The sequence below is a fragment of the Andrena cerasifolii genome, chromosome 4 (assembly GCF_050908995.1).
Source record: "Andrena cerasifolii isolate SP2316 chromosome 4, iyAndCera1_principal, whole genome shotgun sequence".
Classification (NCBI taxonomy): Eukaryota; Metazoa; Arthropoda; class Insecta; order Hymenoptera; family Andrenidae; genus Andrena; species Andrena cerasifolii.
In genome coordinates this window covers 7542228-7566156 of record NC_135121.1, presented here as the reverse complement: position 1 = coordinate 7566156, position 23929 = coordinate 7542228, and the positions used below count along the sequence as shown (strand labels likewise).

General features: G+C 41.6%; 2 protein-coding genes across 4 annotated transcripts in view; one reads left to right on the top strand and one right to left on the bottom strand.

The window, feature by feature from the left end:
• The window catches only part of LOC143367736 (uncharacterized), a 31766-nt gene extending 13991 nt beyond the window's left edge, over positions 1-17775 (top strand). Inside the window, exons 2-6 of the mRNA XM_076809874.1 lie at positions 7433-7548; positions 14930-15045; positions 15217-15361; positions 16081-16263; positions 16572-17775. Coding sequence (XP_076665989.1) covers positions 7433-7548; positions 14930-15045; positions 15217-15361; positions 16081-16263; positions 16572-16925 — 914 coding nt within the window. The 3' untranslated portion in view covers positions 16926-17775. The remainder of the gene's footprint in view (positions 1-7432; positions 7549-14929; positions 15046-15216; positions 15362-16080; positions 16264-16571) is intronic.
• On the bottom strand, positions 17306-21932 carry Mif2 (mitochondrial translation initiation factor 2). 3 transcript variants are annotated; one of them, XM_076809828.1, is made up of 11 exons: positions 21512-21932; positions 21040-21187; positions 20655-20974; positions 20423-20580; positions 19318-19544; positions 18965-19235; positions 18637-18890; positions 18250-18526; positions 18014-18178; positions 17785-17925; positions 17306-17550 (listed from the first exon to the last, which is right to left on the bottom strand). In XM_076809828.1, exons 1-11 carry the CDS (start codon positions 21547-21549, stop codon positions 17378-17380), a joined length of 2172 nt encoding a protein of 723 aa, XP_076665943.1. In that variant the 5' UTR covers positions 21550-21932; the 3' UTR covers positions 17306-17377. The 3 variants fall into 3 exon arrangements, with proteins under 3 accessions (XP_076665943.1, XP_076665944.1, XP_076665945.1); XM_076809829.1 differs by lacking the exon at positions 21512-21932 and adding an exon at positions 21259-21398; XM_076809830.1 differs by lacking the exon at positions 21512-21932 and having other exon boundaries at positions 20655-20988; positions 21040-21179.
• Positions 21933-23929: the final 1997 nt, after the last annotated feature.

The window sequence follows — 23929 nt, the reverse complement described above, 5'->3', positions numbered from 1 at the left end:
GCCACTTTTATCGCCTGGTGGCTCCGTTTTCAGGAAAACCGCATTTTTACGGGGACACCCTACCGCCTTACCTAACCATATCGCTCGAAACGTTTCCTCTACTTCTCGCGCATCTAATAAATATTCCTCGCGACTGTACAGGGCACGTCTTGCGACAAAAATACCAGCAATCGGCTGTTAAAGTCAGAGATACCCTTATTCATCTTTGTCAATGACTGATATCGAGTTTAAAGCCGGAAATCCACCGGGAAGCTAAGCTAACTTAAGCTATGCTATGCGATGCTATGTTCTAAACGTAGCTTTTGGTGGAAACGGTTCCATAAGACTGTATCGAAGCTAATTTTTTTAAAACGCAGACTGGCGTAGCGTAACATAGCATAGATTAGCTTCCCGGTGGATTCCCGGCTTTAACCCTTTTAGTGCCAGGCGAAAACGAGGTGCCTATGCGAGAATAACCGGCCGAGTTTCACGGTTTTACTAGGGTTTGGGAAAATGCTCATAAAAACCAAACAAGATTCAATATTTACCTGATTCAAAAAGCAGTATATTAAGGACGAAATGGAGAGCAAAACAGTGACACTAGTTTTTCTATATTCATTGAAAATTATACAAATAACAAAGGTATAAAAGATCGCAAAGAAAGTAAAAGCGAATAGTAAAGCGCTATAAGGCGCGGGCCGATGTATCGGCCTCCGGCACTAAAAGGGTTAAGCTCCCAAGAAGTAAACGATCCACCTTGGCTTCCAACATCTCTAAAATGCCCAAGCTCGGCTTTCGAAGTGACTCGTACATCTCCAGCAGATACCAGTACTTGAACCTCCAACGCGATTGCACTTTGCTTATTCATACGTACTCGTTAATTAATTAAAGTGGATCGGTTCCGTCGGAAAGCCTTGCGTCACGATCGTCATCCACACTACCACCACACCCGCAGTGCAAAAGTAAGTGACGAGATAAGGTGTTCGATTCCCAGGGTATCGCTTCTTTGCTAATTATCGTGGCAAATCAGTTGGAGGGGGGGGGGGGCAGAATCAGCACTCTTTCTATAAATCACCCTTCCTCTCCGTTCCTCGATAAAGCCACTCGACGGCACGAGCAAGTGCATGCGCGATACGAATTCACTCGGCCGATTGAAAGCGTTCCAGCGACATTTTTCCGCGCTTGCATCACCGCGTCCACGTGTCTTCGCGCGGATAAAGAGCGCGGCAGGCTTTCAGGGGGCACGGGGGCGGGAGAATCCGCTGCGAGCCGCGATATTTGCCGTGGATTTCCGACGGTAGATCTGCCGTGACGATCGCGCGCGATCGTTGGGAGCAGAACGGGGAACGATTTACGAGCGCATGTGACGAAAGACCTTCGCCTTCGGCGACGCTAATCTTTGCAGAGCCTATGGCCGTTCGCGAGGTTTGCGCGATTTTTCTCGGTATTTGCTAATTCATTAAGACCTGCGTTAGTCATGCCTGTTGTCCAACGATTTCCTGGTGAGGATCGTGTTTGTCGGTGGAAATTTGAGATTTCTTGCTCCAAGCGCAACGAAGCGGATGAAGCGTGGGTTTTAGTCAGACTTTTAATTTTAGTGAGCTCAGATTGATCGGCATCGAACCACACAGGGTTTCTTTTTTATTTTTAATTAGGTGCTGCTCCGAAAGTGAAATTTCTGTGGGCAAGGCCCTCTAGTTTCGAGCTGCCGGCGTTGCATAAGAAATGAGTCATGAGCACGTTGCGGTGGAAAAATTGAAAATCACTAACCAGTTCGAAGGACTCTGATTATTCATTCGGAGAAGCTAATTAGCTGTTGCCTTTGTGCTTCATTGTTTTGCGTTTACCTTCACTTTTCAATGGAGAAAGTCGGTGTTGGATCCTCCAGGAATATTATATGTTATTCCCAGTTTATTCATTCATAAAGACTGCTAATAAACCAGAAGAAAAGGTATACATTGAAGAGTAGTGGAAGAATAGATTCACCATTATTTCTCTTCTTATGGATCCAGCGTGAGAAATATATTTAGGTAATTTATTGTACTCATTCTATTGGAGGTACCTGGACTCTAGAGTACTGTACGTATTTGAAGTACTCAATGCACTCTGGATACTCATTCTACTACAAATACACCAAGTGCTACTAAAATAATCTAGTACTCAACTCATTTCAATACAAGCTTCTAGTACTCGACGCATTTCAATTCAAACTTCCAGTTCTCGGCTGATTTCAACTCAAAATTCCATTTCTCGGCTTATTTCGACACGAACTTGTAGTACTTGGCTCATTTCAACTCAAACTTCTAATGATCAGCTCATTTCAACTCAAACTTCTATTTCTCGGCTTATTTCGACACAAACTTGTAGTACTCGGCTCATTTCAACTCAAACTTCTAATATTCAGCTCATTTCAGCTCAAACTTCTAATGTTCAGCTCATTTCAGCTCAAACTTCTAATGTTCAGCCCCTTTCAACTCAAACTTCTAATGTTCAGCTCCTTTCAACTCAAGTTTCTAATGTTCAGCTCCTTTCGACTCAAACTTCTAATGTTTAGATCATTTCAACTCAAACTTCTAATATTCAGCTCATTTCAGCTCAAACTTCTAATGTTCAGCTCATTTCAGCTCAAACTTCTAATGTTCAGCCCCTTTCAACTCAAACTTCTAATGTTCAGCTCCTTTCAACTCAAGTTTCTAATGTTCAGCTCATTTCAACTCAAACTTCTAATGTTTAGCTCATTTCAACTCAAACTTCTATTTCTCGGCTTATTTCGACACAAACTTGTAGTACTCGGCTCATTTCAACTCAAACTTCTAATATTCAGCTCATTTCAACTCAAACTTCTAATGTTCAGCTCATTTCAACTCAAACTTCTAATATTCAGCTCCTTTCAACTCAAACTTCTAATGCCTACTCGAGCGCTCCGAGTATTACAGCACCTCCATCGCAGCATTCGAAGGAAAGTTATATTTAATCAATTCACAGAAGAGAAATACCAGTAGAAGAGCAATGACAGAGCAGCTTTATCTCTATTTCTTTTTCTTCTTTCTTTACCCTATCTATGTCATCGAACTTGTATCATTGCGTGCTCAGGAAATTGTCTATAACCCGTTAGCTTCGACCGACGTAATCATTCATTTCCACGTGTCGTTTCACCGTTACGTTGAACACTCCTCGGCGCCATTCCAAACTTATCTGCTTGACCGATTGTGGGACCATTCGCCAGGCCTGTTAAATAATTCCACGTTTGCCCAACTGTTTCGTACCGCGGAAATTAGCACGCTATATCGTTCAAGGCTCCAATGAATCATTGTGGATGCAAATTTTACGTTATCCTCGGCCTGCTCGGGCTAAGGATCAAGCTTCTTCCACTCGGTGTCCTTTCCTGGAACGGCCACTTGAATACTAATAGATACGAGACTCGAATATCAGGAAATCGAACGCGCGCAGCGAAGGGTTTTCCGTAGAACCTCAACGGAGATAAAGAAAGTCTCATTCACACCATCCTCCTTTCGTGATCGTAAACCGCTAGATAAGCTGCTCCATCTCCACTGCACTATCAGTTAGCGATAAAATCGTTCGTGTAGCAGGCACGATTGCTTTCAATATCCGAAATTAATATTTCGAAGATGGCAATCTTAATGCAGCGTCAAGCAACCGCTCGACTGCTCTGGCAGAGGAAATAACCCGAGAAATGTACAGTCGCCGATTTAATCAGAAGAATGAAGGAGAAATTAACGCGACGCTCTTTCACGATAACAGATAAAGTTTCGATAAGGAAAATTGATCGACGCAGCTTAAAACGCTGGCTCTTCCGATAGAGCGTGAAAAGGTTTGCTCAGGTGAAATTCTTTAATCCCCTTTAACGCTGCGAGTCATTCCGCGCTGCTTAAGAATTCTCCGGGAACAAAGAGTTACCAGTCTACATCGTATTTAAAGTATAAGCTGTACAGAAGCTATCATCCTCTAAACACCGATTAAATACTTCCTATTAATACGTATATGACAAATGTGTTATAAATAAATTAATCTAACGCAGCAGCCATAGATCTTTCGTATTCATATTTTAAGTAACTTTTTAAGCAACGGTCCCAATAACAATTTAAGGAAAATTTACAAATTTCTTTCCCGTTAAAGGGAATTTTTAAATCCCACCTTCTCAAAAGTACGTATTTGTCTTGATTAAGGACACGCTTTTGAAGCAGAAGAGTTTATAAGCTGTTCCAGAAAGAAGGTCCTTAGTTCCGTCTTTTGCAACTTTGGATCGACGCCCAGCGACGGTTATCTTCGAGGACGCAGAAGCTCAAAGAGGAGATTCCCTCTCTTCCTCACTACCCAGTTTCCTTCGCTCTCCTCTCCCTCGCCCGTTTGGCATGCGGCGCCGCAGAAATACCGAACTAAACGGGAAACGCAAGATCATAGGACACTTCGGGGCAAAACTAAATACGTCGCTCCAACTTCGCAAGGCATAACGCGGTCCTGCGTGTCGCTCTGCCACGTTTGCGCTCGAGATAACGCGGCAAAAAAGCGAAATCTGCTTTTAAATGTACAGCAAATTGTGGCGTAAATTTCGAAAACACTGTTATCGTTAAAAAACAGAAACAGGCTGTTTCAATATCTGCTGTTCAGTCGATACCACTCCACCTTTAATAACGAACGTTACGAAAGCCTGATTTTATTATGAACATCATCGTAACACAGGCTCTTATTAAAATCCAAAGTCACGCGGCACGTTGGATCCTTGAAAGTGTCGGAGCGATAAAGCGAGTCGTTTAAAGCTCCACCACCTGGCGCGAAATTCGAAATTAGGTACTCGCGGTGAGCGCGACGCGGGACAGAAAAGTCTCGCGGCGTTCCAGAGGAGCCGTGGCCTCTGAAGATGGGTTATCTGGGTCTGCCGTGTCGCGAAGTGAAATCAAGTTCAGAAGAAAAAAAAAAAGTGGCGAGAAAGCAATCGTCGCCGCGTGTCGCTGTAACGCGAGATCGAGCCTGTAAGCCGAGGAGAGGAGAGCCAACCGAGTGCACCGTGCGTGATTCGCGATAACGTTCGTTATCAGCATCTGGCGAAAAACGTGAGCGACCGTCCAGCCTCGTTCCATCGTCCGACGCTCGCTCTGACGAAGTACTCCGCGAAAAATTCACAAATTTTCCACTCGATTTTACGAAGGATTATACACTCGGAAACAATTAGAACGTCCCTAAGCTAAATTAATAAGAAACAAAGTTGTTTAGCAATTAAATAAACAGGGACAAAGATTTTCACGAAACTCTCGAGCTCCCGTTGAGCCTGCTGAAATTTTAATTCTTAATCTTCGAACGAAAAGGGGGCGTCATCTTTATCTGACGAATACTTCTACGGTGCTATTCATGTTCAGCAAGTACACATCTTGGAAATTCTTTCGCGCATTTCAGGCCTCTGGAAGGGAAAGCCGCAACAGAGTCATCAACCGGAAACGTGATCCCTATTAATAATTACCGCGGAAGTGTGGCGAATTAGTCACCGTCGCCCTGATAATCGCACGTTTGCGATGGAATGTATACATTACCGGTGGGGGATGTTTTCCTCGAACACTGGCTTTTTTTTAAATGTGTTTATTTTGCCATAAAGAATACGTAACAGTTTTTTTTTAAATGCTTACTAGGTATAAACACAGCCGAATTGGCACCTCGTGTCAATAACAATATATTCTAGGTAAACAAAACATAGGTACTTAATTTTTAATATATGTTAAATTGCACTTAGTTTGCTTTCCCTACCTTTTCAGAGATAGAGCAGTTGTACTGTGTTTTCCCTGGAGAAATCGGCTCTAAACCAGGGAGTCACTTTGGTGTGAGCGTCCTAAGTATAATTCTAAACCTAATTAAATCTAACCTACCCTAAATTAATCTAAGGATATGTACGTGAGTATATACAGAGGCCGTGGGCCTATCGCCTTTTTATAAACACCGCGGTTATCTGTTAGTGATTTGTCGATTGCGCTGTCTAATAATTCTATTTTTTAACTCACTAAGATAAGTGCAGTTTACATTCAGCCACCAATATTTCTCTCTGAGTCGCGCTGGGCTGTAGAAATCGATTGGGGGAAGGCTAGTGGAGTATATAAAGGCCTCTGGACGTATATTAAGCTGGCGTAGCCATTTGAAAAGGCCAACGCAAAATTAATACGATATTTTTTCCTATTTATTTGCTAATTATTTGTTAAAGAATTTATTATTTTTTGCTCCGGTCGTTTTCGAGAAACAATGGCTATGCTACCGTAATATTAAGCTGGTGTAGCCAATTATATCTCTGTACCTAAGAAAGATATTAATTCCATTCTTGCAGCATATTTTTTTGCTAATTATTTGATCTCAATCCACCGAATATTAATTTTTTTGCTGCAGTCTTTTTCGAGAAGCGATGACCGCGCTGGAACCACGTTTGTACCACGATTACTCACGTATATAAAAGAAATAAAATAATAAAATAAAATGATACAAAATCTTGCATTCTTTTTTCTGCACTTACCTCACAACCAGCATTGTACAGCCTTTAGTCTATGCTAGATTAACGCTGTTCTAGCGCGGTCATCGCTTCTCGAATATAACTGCAGCAACAAAATTAATATTCGGTGGATCGAGAGCAAATAATTACCAAAAAAATATGCCGCAACAGCGGCTTCGATATCTTTGTTATGTACTGTGATACACGTGGCTACGTTAGCTTAATATTAAGCTAGAGCAGCCACGGTTTTAACAGCAATAAATTAGCAAAAAATATGCTGCAAGAATGGAATTGATATCTTTCTTAGGTACAGAGATACAATAAGTGGCTACGCCAGCTTAATATTACGGTAGCATAGCCATTGTTTCTCGAAAACAGCTGGAGCAAAAAAAATGAATTCTTTGGCAAATAATTAGCAAATAAATATGAAAAAAATATCGTATTAATTTTGCGTTGGCCTTTTCAAATGGCTACTCCAGCTTAATATACGTGGCCTCTGGAGTGTTTGAGGGGTTTTCGTCAACGAATCATAAGTGATTTTCTTATTTGTTTTGTGTCTGGGCCAGTGATATATTGTAGGCATGTTGTATTCGTTTTGGGTATAACCTATTTTACCCAAAAAGCTGAACACCTGTGGAGGAATATATCGGGTAGTTAGGGGCTCGAACACTGGCCACGTATCGCGGGAGGATGAGGCAAGCTGTGACGTCGGGCACCGAGTTCGCGTCGTCCACGCGAGCAAGGACAGACGGTCTCGTCTTTTTACGCTTCGCGATAACGCGGTATCTGTGAATGGGTGCTCCCTCAATGAAAGAATTAATCGATTTTCGGGCAGGGGGAGGGGCTCGGATTATCGTAGCATGTATCGCCCGATGTGTAAAGAAAGCGTGACCGTAGATAGGAGGCAAGCATCTCCCGCGGCTCGCCCTGTCGCTCTGTCTCACCGTATTCCCGTTTTTCTTCTTCCAGGGACTGAGAGATGTCCTCAGAAGGGTGTCGTGAAGCAAGTGGCTACGAAGCTGGTAAGGGCGCTGTCCGAGAAAGGACTGGCCTTGCTCGTCAACCACGGCATTCCGGAATGCAAGGTACGCATTTTCCATCGATACTCGTCCCGTGTAATCGGTCGGTCCAGGAGCAAGCCGGGTAATAGCGCCGCCCTTGGCTCGGTGTAATTAGACTCGGGGAGGAGCGACGATCGTGGTTAAAAATCGGAGCCGTCCGGCCAGTCGGGTAAAGCGAATGGAGTTAAGGTCGACACGGCTGCTCCAACTGCGCTGGGTGTACTTGAAGGTTCCGAGTACCTTGAGCTTTGTGCAAGATTATTTTATTGAGCCCGCACGCTAGAATCATTCCCGATGATTGTTTTGTAGCTTCTGCGGTGGTACTTGAATAATGGAGGTACTTAAATTGTTGTTTGCAATGCTGAAGGTGCTTTAGAACCTCGGGGTAGTTAAGGTGATCGGGGTTTAGTCTGGGTTGAGGACTTAAGGGGAGGTTCCGGTCTAAAAATCGATATTTTTTTTATTTCATTTGTCGAATGTTCAACCCTTTAGGAATACGTGTTTAAAAGGATTTTTGAAATTCGTAAAATTCCCGAAGTTATATGCATTTACTCGGCACTCACGTAAAACTTTAAACGCGGTTTTCTCGAAACAGGGTTCTCGAAATTGGTGGAACCTGTATCTCCAAAAGTTATCCGATTCGACTGAAACATTTTTTATTTTGAAGATTATAGTTCTGGTTCGTGGATAGGTCAGTAGAATTTTTTAAAATTGTAATTTTTAAAGGCGTTGAAGGGACGACAAATATAGGGAAAAGGGATTTCGAACTTCAAGAGTCGTTATTTTCTCAAAAAATGTGTTTTTTGTCATTTTTTCTGGTCTAGTCCACGAGCTAGTTTCATGCCCCTTAATAATCTGGCATTGTTTTTTTTACTTCGGACCCATCGTTTAAGTGGTACAGGTTCCACCGATTTGGATGATTTTTTTGATGCCTCGACTTTAACGATTCTCCAGTTCCGTCGGCAATGATTAATTATAAAACAAAAAATATATTTCTATGGTTTAAGACATCCTTAATGGAATGCAAGAAGTCCCATTAAATTATATGTAGTAGTTTTCCTTTAATTAATTCATAAAGATCACCTATTTTTATGGACTCTAGACCGAAACAGCCCCTCAAGGGGACTAGGCAGTCGAAAAATCGATTTTTTTATTGCATTTTCCGAAAGCACTATCTTTTCTCAATAAAATGCCACTTGGTTTATGTAAAATTTGCAAAATTGTAGATTTGGCAGCTAAAAACGTCAAGCGGCAACCTATAACGTCGCCTTTGCCCGGAAACTTTAAATGCGTTTTTCTCGAATATTTTTTTCTCTTCATTTTTTCCTGATTGCGCGCGAATTGAGGTTCAAATCGACTTGGAAAAAATTACAGGATGCGTAGAACATGTGTCGTTTCGGCGCAAACCTCTATGGTCCGTAAAAACCCGAGACTTTCATAAAAAAAAAATTAAAAAGTCACCGGATTTTTTTATAAAAGTCTCGGATTTTTACGGACCATATCAGAGGTTTGCGCCGAAATGACACATGTTCTACACATCCTGTAATTTTTTCCAAGTTTCTTCCCAAAATTACGAAAAGAAGAGAAAAAAGAAAAGGATTTAAAAGATTATATCGGTTAAGATCCTGCTGAGTGGCTTCACACCTAAGTCACTATAGCTCGTAGAGGTACTATATTTATTCTGGTGCAATTGGGTACCTACACGTGATACTCGATTGCCTAAGATATTCAAGGTACCCAAGTGTAGGGTGTGTCAATTTTTTCAATATTTCAATTTTAAAAACGACTAGTGGAAAAACGGTCCAAATTCAGGTTTAAAATTAACCACTACCTTTCAATTTTGTGTAATGCATTATTTACCTAGTTGGAATATCTTTTGAAATTATAGAAAAATACGAAAATTACTAAAATTATTTTTTAAAAAAATTAATAATTGAACTTATGAATCGCAACAGAAGCAAACAAGATATCGTTGCTTTGGTGGAGTTTGTTAAATAGCATTAAATTTACTACATAGATGACATATAGCTAGATCTGTTGCTAAAGTTACGTATATTTTCATTTTGTAATAAATGCACATTTCCATATATTTCCATGTGAATGTAATAAATACTAATTTCCACATATTTTTATTTTCATTTTCATGCTTTTATGTAAGCAAGACTCACTTTAAGCAGTACATGAATATGTAGTTTGTAGTTAAATCTTGCTTAATTTTCCCTTTTTTCAACTGCGATTCGAAGTAGCTAAACCTCGCTTAAATCAATTTCTGAAGATAATTTCAGATTCGGGATTAAAAGCAGCATTACTTTGTCACTACTCATTTTAAAATTTTCAAAAAGTTACATATACTTTCATTTTGTAATAAATGCACATTTCCATATATTTCCATGTGACTGTAATAAATACTAATTTCCACATATTTTTATTTTCATGCTTTTATGCAAGCAAGACTCACTTTAAGAGCAGTACATGAATATATAGTTTGTAGTTAAATCTTGTTTAATTTTCACTTTTTTCAACTTTGATTCGAAGTAGCTAAACCTCGTTCAAATCAATTTCTGAAGATAATTTCAGATTCGGGATTAAAAGCAGCATTACTCTGTCACTAGTCATTTTAAAATTTTCAAAAATGTTTAAATTTACCCATCAAATTGACACACCCTAAACCGAGGGTATCCAGAATACTCGAGACACAAGCTGTCCAGGGCACTCAAGACAACTCAACTCATCCCAATTTGAATTGCCAGTACCTAAGCACCCTCTTCGACAGGGTCAAACACGACCCCGCCGATTAGAGTTCCCTTACACTTGATCGCGTTACATCGACGTCGGCCTCGCCTCGTGGCTCCTCGCCACCCGTGTCCTCGGTCGCGTTACAAAATTACGGTCTCGCTCGGAACCAGAATTAAAGGAGTCAAGGCAACGTCCGCGGCCGAGCCGAAAAAAAGACACGTCGAAGGCGAGGCAAGAGCGTCCACGCGGGAAGAATCGCAAATCCGATTGCTCAGGGATTACGCGAGGATCTCGCGAGCATATCTCGAGTCGCTGCTCCGACGAGCTGCTTCCAAGGGTTCGCCCCGATAAACCGCGCGTGGATCTCGCGATGGCCTTGTCCGCGCTTCAGTCCTCCCGTCCAGGAAGAAAGCGTTATCGTCCCCGGCTCGTTACATTTTCGCGCGATAATAATTCACACGAGGGTCATTACGCACTACGCTGCACTATAAACGGGGGCCGCACGTTTATCGTGTATCTTTACGCTAACGATCGCGTGCGCGAATCCGCTTGCTACGGACGCGTTTATGTTACACTCCGATCTCGCAGGGACGCCTAACATCTGGCACGCTCTCTAAGTCCCGAGTCGTCCCATCGAATGGAAAGATTCGCGAGCGACGAAACCGGCCGCGGCAAAACAATTCTATCTAGGAAGATACCTTGCCGCGCAAAAAAATAATACAGATTTAGCTTGCGAAATTACAGAGGGAGGAAATAATCTCGCGGAGGGCTGGAGCACAGGCGCCCCGTTTAACGAAACTTTTCCTTCCACTGTGTTTATATCGCGACCAGAAGGCATTTAAATGTCACTCGGTAACCTTTTTGGATCTGCCACTGTAACGCCAATCTCCATAAAAAACTTGAGAAAAGTACAAAAATTACGCCAAGTACATGAAAGCAAATAAATCACAAAAAATAGAAGATAGTAATAATTATAAAATAAAAAAAGATGTGAAATGAAAATGAGCTGCACGTACATAAAGGTAATGATAAATACAAATACATATTTGAATACGAATAAACATTCTATTCAAAATAATTTTTTTACTTTTCTGAAGTTTTTTGTGGAAATCTCACATCTTTTTACAAAAATAATTTACATAGAGAATGACTTCAGATAATTTTCAATATTATAAATTATTATTATATAATAATTTTTTCACCCTCGGTTTTTTTTTAAATATATTGTATTGTCATCCAAACTACGCACGCCTGCAAAGCTTCAAGACAATTGGATTGGTGGAATTGGTTTAAATTGGTTTTTATCATTTAAATTAAACATAAATTCATTTATGTATATATTTGTAAAAACACGTTTATAACTTGCTTATAACTTGACGGTAAGCTGTCAAAATTTGGAGTAGATTGCATAGCGAAGATAGCGATTGACGAACAAAACGTGTGTTAATTCCGTTTTGGCTGAAGGTGTGCGTGTAACGCGTATACGTATTACGTCGACAAAATTTGGTTGGAGAATCAGGAGAACAACCTTATCGCACCTGACAGATTCATGAGACGATATTACGATATCTCTGTCATACGCGGACCGATTTTATTGAAATTGGTCTTATTCGAAAGCTTATATGCGGTTTACATGAGAAAAATGCCTTTAAATTTCGAAAATATTGCAGGCGTGATGAGATATTAAGGAAATAAGTTTCAGGTTAGTTTGAAATGACTCCGCGACGAGTAAAGGTACACGGTGGCGACAGTCGACATATACAGAGTGTCTTTCCTGTACTTGGCGTCGAGACGCCACCGCGTCTCTAGATCTTACACAGTTCACAGTCGCGCGGATGAATTCTCAGGCAACTAAACTTTCCAATTTTTTTTTTTTTTTCGACTCGCCCCCGTTCTCGGGGGATCCCAACGAACTGGCGAGAGGCAAAGCCTCCGGCAGAGTCGCGCGAAGAAGAATTAACTCGCGGTTCAGCGATCCTTTTTCTCCCGAAGAATGGGAGCTACTTCTGCGCGGTAACTTTCCTCTGGGCATCGCAGTGTCATCATCGGAGCGCGGTGTCCTACGATTGCTTAACGGAGGACGGTATTTTCCTAGACCCCTCTGCTCGCGCGTCTAGACTTCGCCGCGCGGGAGAGGGGGCTGTTAATTCGATTCCGGCGAGGATAATTAAAAGCGACGGGCCTGTTTCAGCCAATTGCCACGTTCGGCCGTGTACACGCGCGGCTGACAACACGAAACACCGTGTGACGTCAGTGGAAACCGAACAACAGCCGGCGAAGAGAGACCTCGGTGTAGGTGCGACGATCGGCAGCTTCTAGGATAATGAGTGCTCTCCTCCTTGGCCACCGTCTGTGCGCTCTGTGCCACGATGTCGTGTGCTGGAACAGGCAGTCTCTCTCTCTTACGCAATACTCGATAAAGAATTACAAACGTGCTCGAAGATAATTCCAGGGACGCGTCGCGTGTAAAATTGCACAGTCGGCGGATCGTTTCCTTGGTCCTTACCGAGGACCTCGCTGGGCTCTCTGTGCTTTTCGTTTGGATATGCCTAGTACGAATCTGTATCGACATTTGAACCTTCGATGAATCGATTGTAGAGTGCAGGGACGGAGAGAAGCATGAGGGGCGGATTTGGGGATTTGGCGACTCTAGGCTAATTAATATCATTAAATATTTTAATTTAAAAGAGTTGAGGCAATTTTAAAATTAATTCAATGTGCCAACTCACATATGAGTTATTAATATCATTAAATATTTTAATTTAAAAGAGTTGAGGCAATTTTAAAATTAATTCAATGTGCCAACTCACATATGAGTTATTGCTAATTTTCTAGATGAAAGAGAAGTAAATTCTTCTTATTATTATTATTATTATTTATTCCACGGGTGAAGACCCTTTAATTTACAATGTACAATTAATAAAGTTAACAAAGGAACAGAGTGAAAGAAAAGAAGAGCGAAGGTAAATAAACAATAAAGCAAGACAATTTTAGAACGAATGAACTAATACAATTTAAATTAAAAATTGTAAAGTTATCTCAAGCCTCTGTGCTTCAACATTATTCAATTCCTCCCGCCCGAAATTTGCCTATGTACAAATCCGCCCCTGAAGATGATTAGCGTAACGCATCGATGTCGAGGCACCTTGTTCGGTTTTTAAATAGAAAATGGATTCTATGGAGCGACCGTCGTCGCGATTTTGTTAGAAGAGGAATGCGTAAAAGTCGAGTGCGAGCGCAGCAATTACGTAAGCCTAGAGCCGCTCTAAGTGGCCCGATTAATTATTTAAAAGTGACGGCGACGCTTTTCAGTTTGCAAGTAGGTCTCCCTAGCAGCTGCGGTCGCCTCGGAGTTCCCTCGCATAAAATTTCATTTTATACAGCAAAGAAACCGACGTCACGAATCGCGAAACTCGGGACAGGTACGTGGCGGAAGCTTTAGAACCTGCCCCGAGTGATTTAGTGATCTCCCAGTGGTCGTTAAACAGTCGATGGTTCCTGTTATTAGTGACAACTTGTTACGTCGAAACAGAGGATTTATCGTTTGTTTGTTTGTTTTTTTTTTAGATCACGAAGCCGAGTCGCTGGAAATAGAGACTCTTCATTTATCAAATTAAAAAAAGTTAGGATTTAAACAACCGGGCCTGCCGAGATCCTTCGATCGAACTAACTGAAGCGAGCTAACTGGCGCGGATGCGACGTTCAACGAGGATCGCGGGAAAACTATTCGTTCCCCGCAGTGTACGCAGAATTCTCGCAATTCATAATTGCTTGCGAGCGCGCCTTGATAACGAAAGTGGCACGCATCACCGCGATGACAAATTTCCACGTCACTGCTCACTGATAACTCAGGTATGTCACCTCCCAAGGTGACATGCTTCCGATACCGAACAGACAGCTTAATTACATAATGACCTGTCCAATTAAGAGCGCATCAAACCGCTACGTATTGTTATCGAACGCTTAAAGTTCAAACGTTCCGAGAAGCCGCAACACTTCGATCTTTATCTTCTTAACTCGCTCGAATTTTCCGAAAGCCGGTGCTCTCTTTCTTGCCCTTCGAAGAAAGGTATCAACGATTGGAATCGAATTAGAATTCTAGCGGAATTCGCGTTACCTTGTCTTCGCAAAGCCAAAGGTTCTTTAATGAGGAAAGGGAGTTTCCAGTGTTTATCCGCTCAGGGTCGAATGGATAAGGATTACCTCATCCCCTTGAGTCCGACACGCGTGCCACGATGAATTATTCCTTTTTACCCATTTCATCTACGCCGACGCTGTGATTGAACGTAAACACTAGCTGCGGTTTAGTCACGGTTCATTTGAATGCGGGAGAAGCTGGAAGGTGTCGAGCAAACAAAACGCTTCTTTACATCTCGGCTCCAGGGAATATAAATAATAATTCAACTAAACGACGAAAGCATCTTAACTTATCTCGTATATCAAAGATAAAGAAGCGTTGAATGCTCGACGCGGTTCTATACGACTCTTAGTAAATTGCAGTGTATCATAAATATTCGCTACAGTATTGTAAGCTAAATGCCAGCGCAATGGTTCGCTTAGTTATTTCAAGCGGCCCAAAAGAGTTGGAGAATTGATTGCGTAGAAATGTTGTACGCTTCCAAAGCTACTGTATACTTCACTAATGCTACACGTTTCTCTGTGCCCGCAGATGAAGGCTGGTTACAGAGCTTTCGATGCGTTCTGCGAGCTTCCGGACGAGGCGCGAGCGAAATACGAGCGCAGCAACGAGGGCATCCACGGTTACGTTAAGCCAGGACCGTCCAAGTAAGAATACGAAGAAAAGCCCCCGATAATGTTCGGTCAAGATCCCTCGATTAGATCGAGATCACCTCGATCTGAAGATCGTTGGGTCTGGTGATCGGGCGATTAGATCTGCTGGGGAATCCAGTAGTCCAGGCAGCCCCCGGGTTATCGAGCTTTTCGATTTTCACGCAGATACACCGACGAGAAGGAAGTTCGTCATGTGTTCAACGTGACCGGAAGCGGAGGGATCCTCCCAGACGAGGAGGTGCCTGGCTTCAGATCGGCGGTCGACGAACTCGCACGAGATTTCAAGCAACTCTCTGCCATGCTCCTAACTGTAATGGCCTTTTCTTTCTATCCCCCGATGGTTTCTTTCTCTCTGAGCGCGGCAGATCGACGATCGTTTCCAGTTATCCTTTGTTATCAAGAGCGTTCGACTGAAACGATCGGCCAAAGTGCCTCGCGCAAGAGCCAGCCGCTGTGTATTATTATTCCCGCCACGCGTTCTCTCTCTCTTTTTTTTTCCTTTTTACATGGAAATCCACGAGTAGAGGCTTCGCCTATCCCGGCTGTTTAGAGGACATGTAAATATTTAAAATCGTCTGGCTCTCGCGTCGAGTTCTTTAAGCCTGTTCTTGGAAGAAGAAAAGAAAAGAGAAAAGAAAGATTGAGCGAGCCCTACACTCTTTCAAACAGGCTTGCTCGTCGTCCGAACGAAATTCTGTTAGACGTGTCGAGTAGAGAGGGTGTGATTGATCCTCTTTGGGATCCTTTTACTTTCAATTGTCGCCTGCTCTTTTACTTCCTCTGTCCTTTTCTGTGAAGTCACGGTATGAGAATTTTCGCTTCTCTGCCATCGCTCGCGACGATCCCGAAGCTGTTGATTGAGAGGGTCGTTCAATAAATGTAAGCAGCTCTCTAACTGTAAGTAACCCTAGAAACCAATCTGTCCGGCCGGCGACTAACGCGATTGGTTTCTTCGGTTACTTTACAGCCGTCGTTAGGTACTATAAAGTACGAATAGAGGCCAATGTATGTGTGATGTGTGCCTTGTAGGCTCTGGCCGTGGGCCTAGAGCAATCCCCTGATTTCCTGCTCTCGAAGCACTCCCACATGCTGGAATCTGGCAACGAGTCGACCCTTCGCCTCCTTTACTATCCACCTCTCGGCGCACCGGCGCCCGGACTGGCTCGCTGCGGGGCTCACTGCGACTACGGCACTCTCACTTTGCTGGCGCAGGTATGTGCCAAGACTTCTTTCACATTCGCAACTTCAATCGAGATTTGCTCTGCTGTTTTATATGCTCTTGTCCACGCCAAATCATTTTCAAACTCCTAGCTAGTTGCAGTGGTAACGTAAGATCAGGTTACTTCTGTGGCGTTCCCCAAAAAGCTTCGAACCGCATAAATTGTAAGCCACGCTCAAGCGTTCCGTCCCTTACACTTCAAGTTAGACTTCAAGTGTGTTGCTTGTGTATACTTTTTGGAATAACTTGAAAGCAACGCAGCGAAACATTTTTGCACCTATTTAGAGACGTATGATTCCAGGACTGCGAGGGAGGTTTGGAAATACAAACTCCATACGGAGAACGGTGGGGACGAGTCGGGCATCTTCCGGGTGCCATTTTGGTGAACACCGGCGACATTCTAGCCGACTGGACCAAGGATCAGCTGCCGGCTTTGAGACACCGGGTTGTTATCCCGGAGCACTGTGGCCGAGGCCGCCATTCCATCGCCTTCTTCGTACATCCGGACGATAACACTCCCATCGAGCCTTTGGATACGAAGATCGCGAAAGCCAATCAGGAATCGGCGCCGTGCCGTCTGCAGAAAAAGAAACGCGGCGTCCTGACTGCGTACCACCACCTTCAGCGTCGCCTTCGAGAAACTTACGCCTCCTAACGTCCACGGAAACGAGCTTACGCCCGTCTTCTCGAACCAAGACGGTCCCCCTAGGTGACATTGCCACTGATTGTTGAACGCGCTCGCCGAAATCGGCTGTTTACGAACGTCGCGACAATTCGACGGTTCTACACGGTTCTAAGGTAAAGATACAAAAGGAAACGATACAGTTCCGGTCATGGATCCGTGGAACGTGGACCCGCTAATTTTACAGAAGACTAAGGCTCCATCATTGGCACACATGTAAGAACTGCGATGTTGCATCACAAAGGCAATAATAAAGGAATTTGTACTTACACTTTGTAAAAATGCATTTTGTACGAATTGATTTGGTTTTCCCAACTGTGGAAAGAAGGATGGAATGTTTCGCGCCGTATATATTTGTTTCTTTTTCTCACTTTGTATTAGACGTCAATTATCTCGTTTATGTACAAATATATATATATATTAATTTAGAATCCAGGATCCCAGTCGACTTTCTGATGCGTTTTATATGGTTGGAAACAGACAAGAACGTCTCCAGGTTGGAATGACACGGTTGGATCGTCTAATCTAAGACCGCATTCGATGTTAACTTTCACGGAAGACACTTCGTCTTTCAAATGTCTCATCGACGCTAATTTTCCTGTAACAAAGTATTCGGATTAGCCAGCATTATTCTGGCTGTCGGGGGAGTGAAATGAAGTGGGGGATTAGTGAATAAGGCTGAAGCAACGATCGATACAGACTTCGTGCGACGAATACTTTCTTTCGAGCTTCGGTGAACACGAGTGGGAAACAAGTTTTGTATAATTCTAAAATACCAATCGATTGATAGACCAATATATCGACTATTACATATATATATATATATATTTACCTGTGTAGACAGTATCACTTCCCCTTACTAAATGAAACATTGCAGATTTTTTTAGAACACCTTTCGTGCAACGACAACCCGCCACGTTCACTTTTTTCTTTCCCTCCATGATTTTAAATTCCTGCTGTATACTTGCTTCACCTGCATTCAAGGAAAGAAGAAAACAATGAGAGACGTTTTCGCAGGTGTAGATACGTTGTCACTTTTGTGTTTGTTACGTCACCAGTACCTAATACTTCCTCGGCATCGATTTCAGGCAATTTGCTATTAATTTCTTCTTTAATGTCGTCGATAAGTTTATATATAACCTTATAATTTCGAATAATCAAGCCATCTTTATTGGCTTCCTCTTCCAATTTGTGGTTGATGTTGACATTGAAGCGATAAATTATTGCTGCAAGTACATAAACTGTTTAAGAGATGCGGTTAGAACATACAGGCAACGTTTACGCGACGCTACATTACCATTAAATGTTCTTGCTAATTCCAAGTCCGTTTCAGTGACCGCCCCGACACCATAATGGACAACATTTAAACGGCACATTTCATCCTGTGCGTATGTATCAAAAATATCTAATATCGCCTCGATACTTCCGGCTACATCACCCTTTATAATAACATTAACTTCAGGAAGCTCTTCTTCTTCTTCAATGACCCGAGTCTTCTTTTTTTTGTACAATACTTTCATTACTGGGTGAAACATTCCAACTTCCCTTTTTATCGCTAGAATCTTTTTATATTCCTACAATTAAGAAGAAACAGTTTGATCGTATAAGTAACTGAATATGTGTATCTTTCGCTTATAAAAGTTTTAATGCCCGGATGCCCCGTAGATATCAGATGCTATATTACCGTAAGATGTTCCGCTAATCTCTTCTCCGCAGCTTCGCCGTGTTCTTTAGCTAAAGCATCGCTGCGTTGAGATTCTCTAAACTTCAGAACTGTTTGCAGTTCTCTGTCATTCTCTACTTGAAATATTTCACTTCCAACGCTGGGCAAATCTTTCCATCCAATGATTTGCACAGCTTCCGATGGTTTGGCTTCCACGACCGGGCAACCAGAGTCGTTAAACATAGCTCTTACTTTCCCCCAAGCTAGTCCAGCCACTATTGAGCGAGGAACACGAGCAGACATTAGATTGAAATATTTTGCTTCGCAAGGATTAACGGTTGCTTTTTACCTAAAACGTTGCCTTTTCTTAGAGTACCACGTCGAATTAAGGCTGTCACTAATTTTCCACGACCAAGATGGTTAGCACATTCAATAGCGACACCTTCCACTAGACCTTTAGGATCTCCTCTCAGATTCATTAATTCGGCTTGTACAACAACGGCTTCTATCAACTCTTGTAAGTTAGTTCCTTTTAAGGCGGATATGTTCACGCACTGCACATCGCCGCCGAGCGCTTCCACCACAATACCATTTTCGGCGAGCATGTTCTGGGTCCGATTCTAAAGCAGAAATGTGCAAACCCAATAGTACGGCAATTTTAATTTAGCGCTTTTACTATGTTCAAGATTAAAGAAACATTACAATGTCGGCATCGGGTTTATCAATTTTGTTGATAGCCACGATAATTGGAACTTTTGCACTTTTCGCCATTTCTATACTTTGCAAAGTTTGCTCCTTAACACCATCATCAGCCGCTACTACCAGTACTACGATGTCTGTCATATGAGCACCTCTATATCGCATAGACGTAAAAGCAGCGTGTCCAGGAGTGTCCAAAAATGTTACTCGGTCTTCAGAGTTTAACGTCACTATAATGTATAACTAGTACAGTTATTAATGCTGCTGTCGCCGGAGAAATATAAGGCTGTACTTCCGAAACGAGCCGGTGGCCGATCGAGATGAAACGGTATGTATTACGAGGTGTGTGGAAAGACCCCAAATATAAAATTTTAGCTTCGGCAATTAATGTGTTCAAAATATACAGGGGTAATTGTGCATGAAAGGGTACACCTTACCGATTCTTTTTAATCACTTTACCACGGTCCCTCCTCTTAACAATATTTCTGTTGACTTATACCGACACAACGCATTCCACTTTCCAAATTGTCCCGGGTATTAGTATTAGTTGGGGGTAGATCAGTGCGGGGGGCGCGTAAAGCATTGTAGCGAACCATAATTTCAAAATGAAAAAATTGGGGGACGGGAGGGTCCCCGGGTAGGGGGGCCTGCACCAACGTCCAGAAAAAATTCAACAAAAAAAAATAACAATATTTTTTTATTAATATTTCTGAAACTAGTAAAAACCCGAAGCTACAATTTTAGATTTAGAGTCCACTCTCCCTCCCCAGTCCTCCCCCTAAACCTCATCTCGATCGGCTACCGGTTCCTTTCGGAATAATATTCCAATATCAGTGGCGGATTTAACAGGGCGGCTGATAAGCAGTTGCCACTTAGGCCCCTGCACAGATGACCCTCGCAGGGCCCCATGACCAAAAAAAATTGATTAGGTATAGGTGTCCAATTACTACACTTTTTTCGTACTACTATACTTGGCCTGTTTTTAGTAAACTACCTCTTCATTTTCCTCCAAAAATGGGCCCCTCAGAACGATTGTCACCTGGGCCTTTTTTCTTAAATCCGCCACTGCCCAATATAAACTGTTTTTAAAAGTAGGTTTAATACCAACCATTGAAGGCACCTATGTGTTGCGTAATTCCACCAAATTCTGTTTCTACAACCGACGTATTACGTAGAGCATCTAGCAAAGTAGTTTTACCATGATCGACGTGCCCCATGATTGTCACGACTGGGTGTCGTTTTACTAATTTCGATGGGTCGGGCGGGCTATTTGGATTTCATAATACGGTATCAAAATTTACGCTGCAGTGAATGGTTTAGGTATATTATCTCTGCATTACCTTCTTACTATATCGCTGTATTTTGCTATTTTAAAATCCTTCACGCCCGATCTCGCAACAGTTTTAACCTTGGCACCTAGTTTCTTAACAGTCTCATTAATCACAGTAAAATCCTGCAGAACATTATTCTGCTCATACATTGCTCCTTTATCGACAATGTAAAGCACGTCTAAGACGTCGTCGATATCCCTTTGAGCAGAGGCCGCTAGGTCTTTCACTGTCATATCGTTCCACACCTCCACTATCGGTTTCACCACCTTCGTTGATGTCTTGGGCTCGAAATTCATTAAGTCTTCATCTTTTAATAGCGTTCTGACCCTCTGGAAATAAATTACTATTTTCTTTCTCGAACTAAATGCACACAACGAACATGTCGAAATTATACCTTATTATCTTTGGTGTTCCTTTTCTTTAAACACACTGGCGTCACACGGTAACACTGGTGTTGAATGTGCGATGTGCAAAGGGTCTGTAGAACATGATTCGTGCTTTGTTCACGCCACACATTGTCCACTAGAAGTTGCTTCAGTAAACTGTAAATAAATTCTGTCGGTCAGGTACTCGTAGGATGGAGTATATTTTGAAACGAAATAAATGTAATTACATGAGTGAAACATCCATGTCGCTCATTGAGAGTTTAACATAGATATTATTTTGTAGCAGACAATGTATGAGAAACTAATTATATTTCAAAGTTTACATGTATGAAGGCTATTGCTTGGAGTTACAGATAATGGTTAATGTTCTGCGTATTATTGTTATTAAATGAAACAGTACTGCAAGTAAAGTTAATGTTATATACACCGTGTAACCAAAATATGAGTTTAACAATGAGTGTATTTAGAAGAAAAACTTACCTAAATTGTACATATGATCTAACCATGGAAGCAGCCATATTAGTTTCTTACTTTTTTAACATCTGATACATTATATTTACGTAATCACGTATGTTAAGTTTCATTGATGCGCAGTCTAACAAGATATTAATATGATATTAATTGCCAATAAAACCACTGTTATAGCTGAAACATTGAATTGTAAGAAAAATGAATGTTAATAAACACCCCCGCCGTTTCTATTTGAAGTGCGGAGCCATGCGGAGCGCTATAGAAGCGTGTTTATCGCATTTCTTCTATTCTGAGCGTTCAAACCTATCAGAGGGGTACCACAATTCATTATAAAAGAATCTTCAACAGTTAAATAGTTCATTTGTTGGAATTGTTGGTTGGGAAAGCATTTTAAAAATTTGTTCCATTTATGAACAGAAAAACACTAGCGGCGCGTAGCGGTGAATGATATAAACTAAAATGGGCGTTAAAACACGCCAGAGTGCCAGTGTTGCGATGCTCGCTGGTGTGTTGTGTGATCACGCGAATGTAGCTACGGAAATGTACACAATCGATATGTCAATTAGGAGCGAAATTTAAAAGCAGATGTTTGCGTGTGAACAAGAAGAGTATTGTTAAGCAGAAAGATTTTGACTCCCGATTAGAAAAGTCACAAACTGGTCTGGGTTAGAAACGATCTTTTAAAACTATCGAGAAATATATTGAAGTTTTACCAGCATTCAATTCTATTTTATTTCAAACATCCACGCATTTCGCGAGCAGAGTGCTTTCAGCGCTCCACAGGCACCAATTCGCGTTAGCTTCTGAAAATTCCCTCGGAACCGCGCAACACCAGCCTAGGGATATTACTATTTTTAGAAATATCGACATACATGGTACCGATATTTTTCATATATATCAATATCGCATCTCGATATATCGAAAAAAAAATATTGGAATATCGGTATATCGGTTCTATTTTTAAATTGTTGGGGTAGAAATTAAACAGATTATATGTTATTTTAATTCCCTTTATTAAGTAATATAAAAAATATAAAAGTACAAAAATTAAGTGGGTACTGAAAAAATATAAAAATTAAGTAGGTAGGCAGGCACTGAAAAAAATACAAAAATTAATTAAATAATAATTCGCCAGATTTTGGCCAATATATCAGGAGAACATGAAGTGGAAAGAGGTATACTAAATTTCACCTTCGAAGGCATCCTCGATTCTCTCTCCGAAGACGTTACTTAGTGCCACCTCTTTCGACATCATGTTCTCCTGTTACAAAGCCCAATTTTGTGCAATCTGAAAATTTTTGCCAGATTTTGGCCCAGGTATTAGGAGAACATGAAGCGAAAGGAGGTATTCTGAATTTCAGCTTCGAAGGCATCCTCGATTCTCTCTCCGAAGACGTTACTTAGTGACACCTCTTTCGACATCATGTTCTCCTAGTACAAAGCCCAATTTTGTGCATTCTGAAAATTTTTGCCAGATTTTGGCCCAGGTATCAGGAGAACATGAAGTGGAAAGAGATGGCAAAAATAGGAAATCAGGTTTTTGCCGAATTTCTCCTATACTAGGGGATGAAAAATTTTGAAAAAAATCAGAGGGATTTCTGTTATCGGGGCACATATTAGAGAATTGTTTCGGATTTTTAAATTGAAAAACCAAGCTGTGAAAAATAAAAAACCACGAAAAAATCGGTTTTTAATTTTTTTAACTGCGGCGCAACAAATTGAAAAATCTGAAAAAAATTCAGGACAATAGTAACAATCATACGTACCTACAGTAAAAATATAATTATAGTGCCAAGCCTGCTTCGATACACAATCGGCATTTTTCAGCATTCTTTGGCGTTTTTTATTTTTCACAGCTTGGTTTTTCAATTTAAAAATCCGAAACAATTCTCTAATATGTGCCCCGATAACAGAAATCCCTCTGATTTTTTTCAAAATTTTTCATCCCCTAGTATAGGAGAAATTCGGCAAAAACCTGATTTCCTATTTTTGCCACCTCTTTCGACATCATGTTCTCCTGTTACAAAGTCCAATTTTGTGCATTCTGAAAATTTTCGCCAGATTTTGGCCAATATATCAGGAGAACATGAAGTGGAAAGAGGTATACTAAATTTCAGCTTCGAAGGCATCCTCGATTCTCTCTCCGAAGACGTTACTTAGTGCCACCTCTTTCGACATCATGTTCTCCTGTTACAAAGCCCAATTTTGTGCAATCTGAAAATTTTTGCCAGATTTTGGCCCAGGTATTAGGAGAACATGAAGCGAAAGGAGGTATTCTGAATTTCAGCTTCGAAGGCATCCTCGATTCTCTCTCCGAAGACGTTACTTAGTGCCACCTCTTTCGACATCATGTTCTCCTAGTACAAAGCCCAATTTTGTGCATTCTGAAAATTTTTGCCAGATTTTGGCCCAGGTATCAGGAGAACA